At 38.7% G+C, this 1735-nt stretch overlaps 1 protein-coding gene across 1 annotated transcript; it reads left to right on the top strand.

Moving 5' to 3' along the window:
- The first annotated feature begins 276 nt into the window (after positions 1–276).
- LOC103605108 (olfactory receptor 52J3) lies at positions 277–1212 on the top strand. Its single transcript, XM_008589690.1, has one exon. It carries the CDS (start codon positions 277–279, stop codon positions 1210–1212), a length of 936 nt encoding a protein of 311 aa, XP_008587912.1.
- The last annotated feature ends 523 nt before the right edge of the window (positions 1213–1735 follow it).

Here is a 1735-nt window from a genome sequence, read left to right as displayed (position 1 = left end):
GATATATTAGAATTCTGCAATGGATTTGCTAATCAACCCTAAAATATTAGCATGATTAAATTTCTTGAGACTGACCTTCTCAAATGACTGATTCAATTTAGATTGAAATGTACATTAACATGAATGTCCAAATAATGAACCTTTTCATTTTAGCTATGCACTTCTATACTGACCTAGTCATTCTCATTCCAACCTCTTATTCAATCTTTTCCTTCTCTCCCTTCCCTTGACTCCCTTTTAGGAGTGATGACTTCTCCTACGCTGTCATTTGAAAGGATGTTTTCTCACAACAGGAGCACTTTTCACCCAGTCACATTTTTCCTCACTGGAATCCCAGGTCTGGAAAAATTTCATGTCTGGATCTCTCTGCCTTTCTGCTCTGTTTACCTTGTGGCTTTGCTGGGCAATGCTACAATTCTCATAGTCATCAAGACAGAACAGACCCTCCGGGAGCCCATGTTCTACTTTCTGGCCATCCTTTCAACTATTGATTTGGCGCTTTCTACAAGCTCTGTGCCCCGCATGCTGGGAATCTTCTGGTTTGATGCTCACGAGATTAACTTTGGAGCTTGTGTGGTTCAGATGTTTTTAATCCATTCTTTTACAGGAATAGAAGGTGATGTCTTACTGGCCATGGCCTTTGACCGTTATGTGGCCATCTGTGCTCCACTACGCTACACGACCATCCTGACTTCCCGAGTGCTAATGGGCATTAGTATGTGCATTTTAATTCGTCCAGTCCTGCTGACACTTCCCATGATCTATCTCATCTACCGCTTGCCCTTTTGTCAGGCTCATGTCATAGCTCATTCCTACTGTGAGCACATGGGCATTGCAAAAGTGTCCTGTGGAAACATCCGTATCAATGCTATCTATGGGCTCTTTGTTGTCTCCCTCTTCCTTCTGAACTTGGTCCTTATTGGCATCTCATATGTTTACATACTCCGTGCTGTCTTCCACCTCCCAACACAGGATGCTCGGCTAAAAGCCCTCAGGACTTGTGGCTCTCATGTTGGGGTCCTCTGTGTTTTCTATATCCCGTCAGTCTTCTCTTTCCTCACTCATCGCTTTGGACACAACATACCACGCTACGTTCACATTCTTATTGCCAATCTCTATTTGGTTATCCCACCTTCTCTCAACCCCATCATTTATGGCGTTAGAACTAAACAGATAAGAGAGCAAGTGCTCTCTTTGTTTACCAAAAAATAAAACTCTTACCATATTTATTTATCAAGGATTTTTTTTTCTTTTAGGAATATTCATATGGTCTTGTCTTAATAAACATCTGTTTTTTTGCTTATTGGTCTTTGTTTGTGATACAAGTTTGTTTCTTCCTGCATGCTAAGAAATGAATTTTAAGACCTACAGAAACTTCATTGTATCTCAAGTTCAAAGACTAATGGACTATCCTGGACGAGATATCTTGGGAGAAATCTGGGTTGCTTCTCCCTGCATGAGGCTTTGATAGCATAAGGCTGCTTCTTTTCTGGAGAAAGAACATATTATACTGGGTCTCTTTTTTTCTGGGATTATAGCTATGTGGACATGGATATTTGATATTCTAAACTAGTTCTTTAAACAATTTATTTTCTTTCTTTTTTAATTCATACATTCATTTATTTATGCAATTATTTGATTTTTTATTTAATTTATGTTCGTTTTGTGTCTATTGTATGTCTTAAATTATTCTAATTTCTAATGACAAATCAACAAATCAAACTAACACAAATTC

This window comes from Galeopterus variegatus, unplaced genomic scaffold (assembly GCF_000696425.1).
Source record: "Galeopterus variegatus unplaced genomic scaffold, G_variegatus-3.0.2 Scaffold5594, whole genome shotgun sequence".
NCBI classification, from domain to species: domain Eukaryota; kingdom Metazoa; phylum Chordata; class Mammalia; order Dermoptera; family Cynocephalidae; genus Galeopterus; species Galeopterus variegatus.
The sequence above is the reverse complement of the archived record's forward strand: the minus strand, read 5'-3'. Positions and strand labels throughout refer to the sequence as shown.

Bases quoted from the DNA above. Each gene is read 5' to 3' on its own strand.
- LOC103605108 (XM_008589690.1), top strand. From the start codon at position 277: ATGTTTTCTCACAACAGGAGCACTTTTCACCCAGTCACATTTTTCCTC.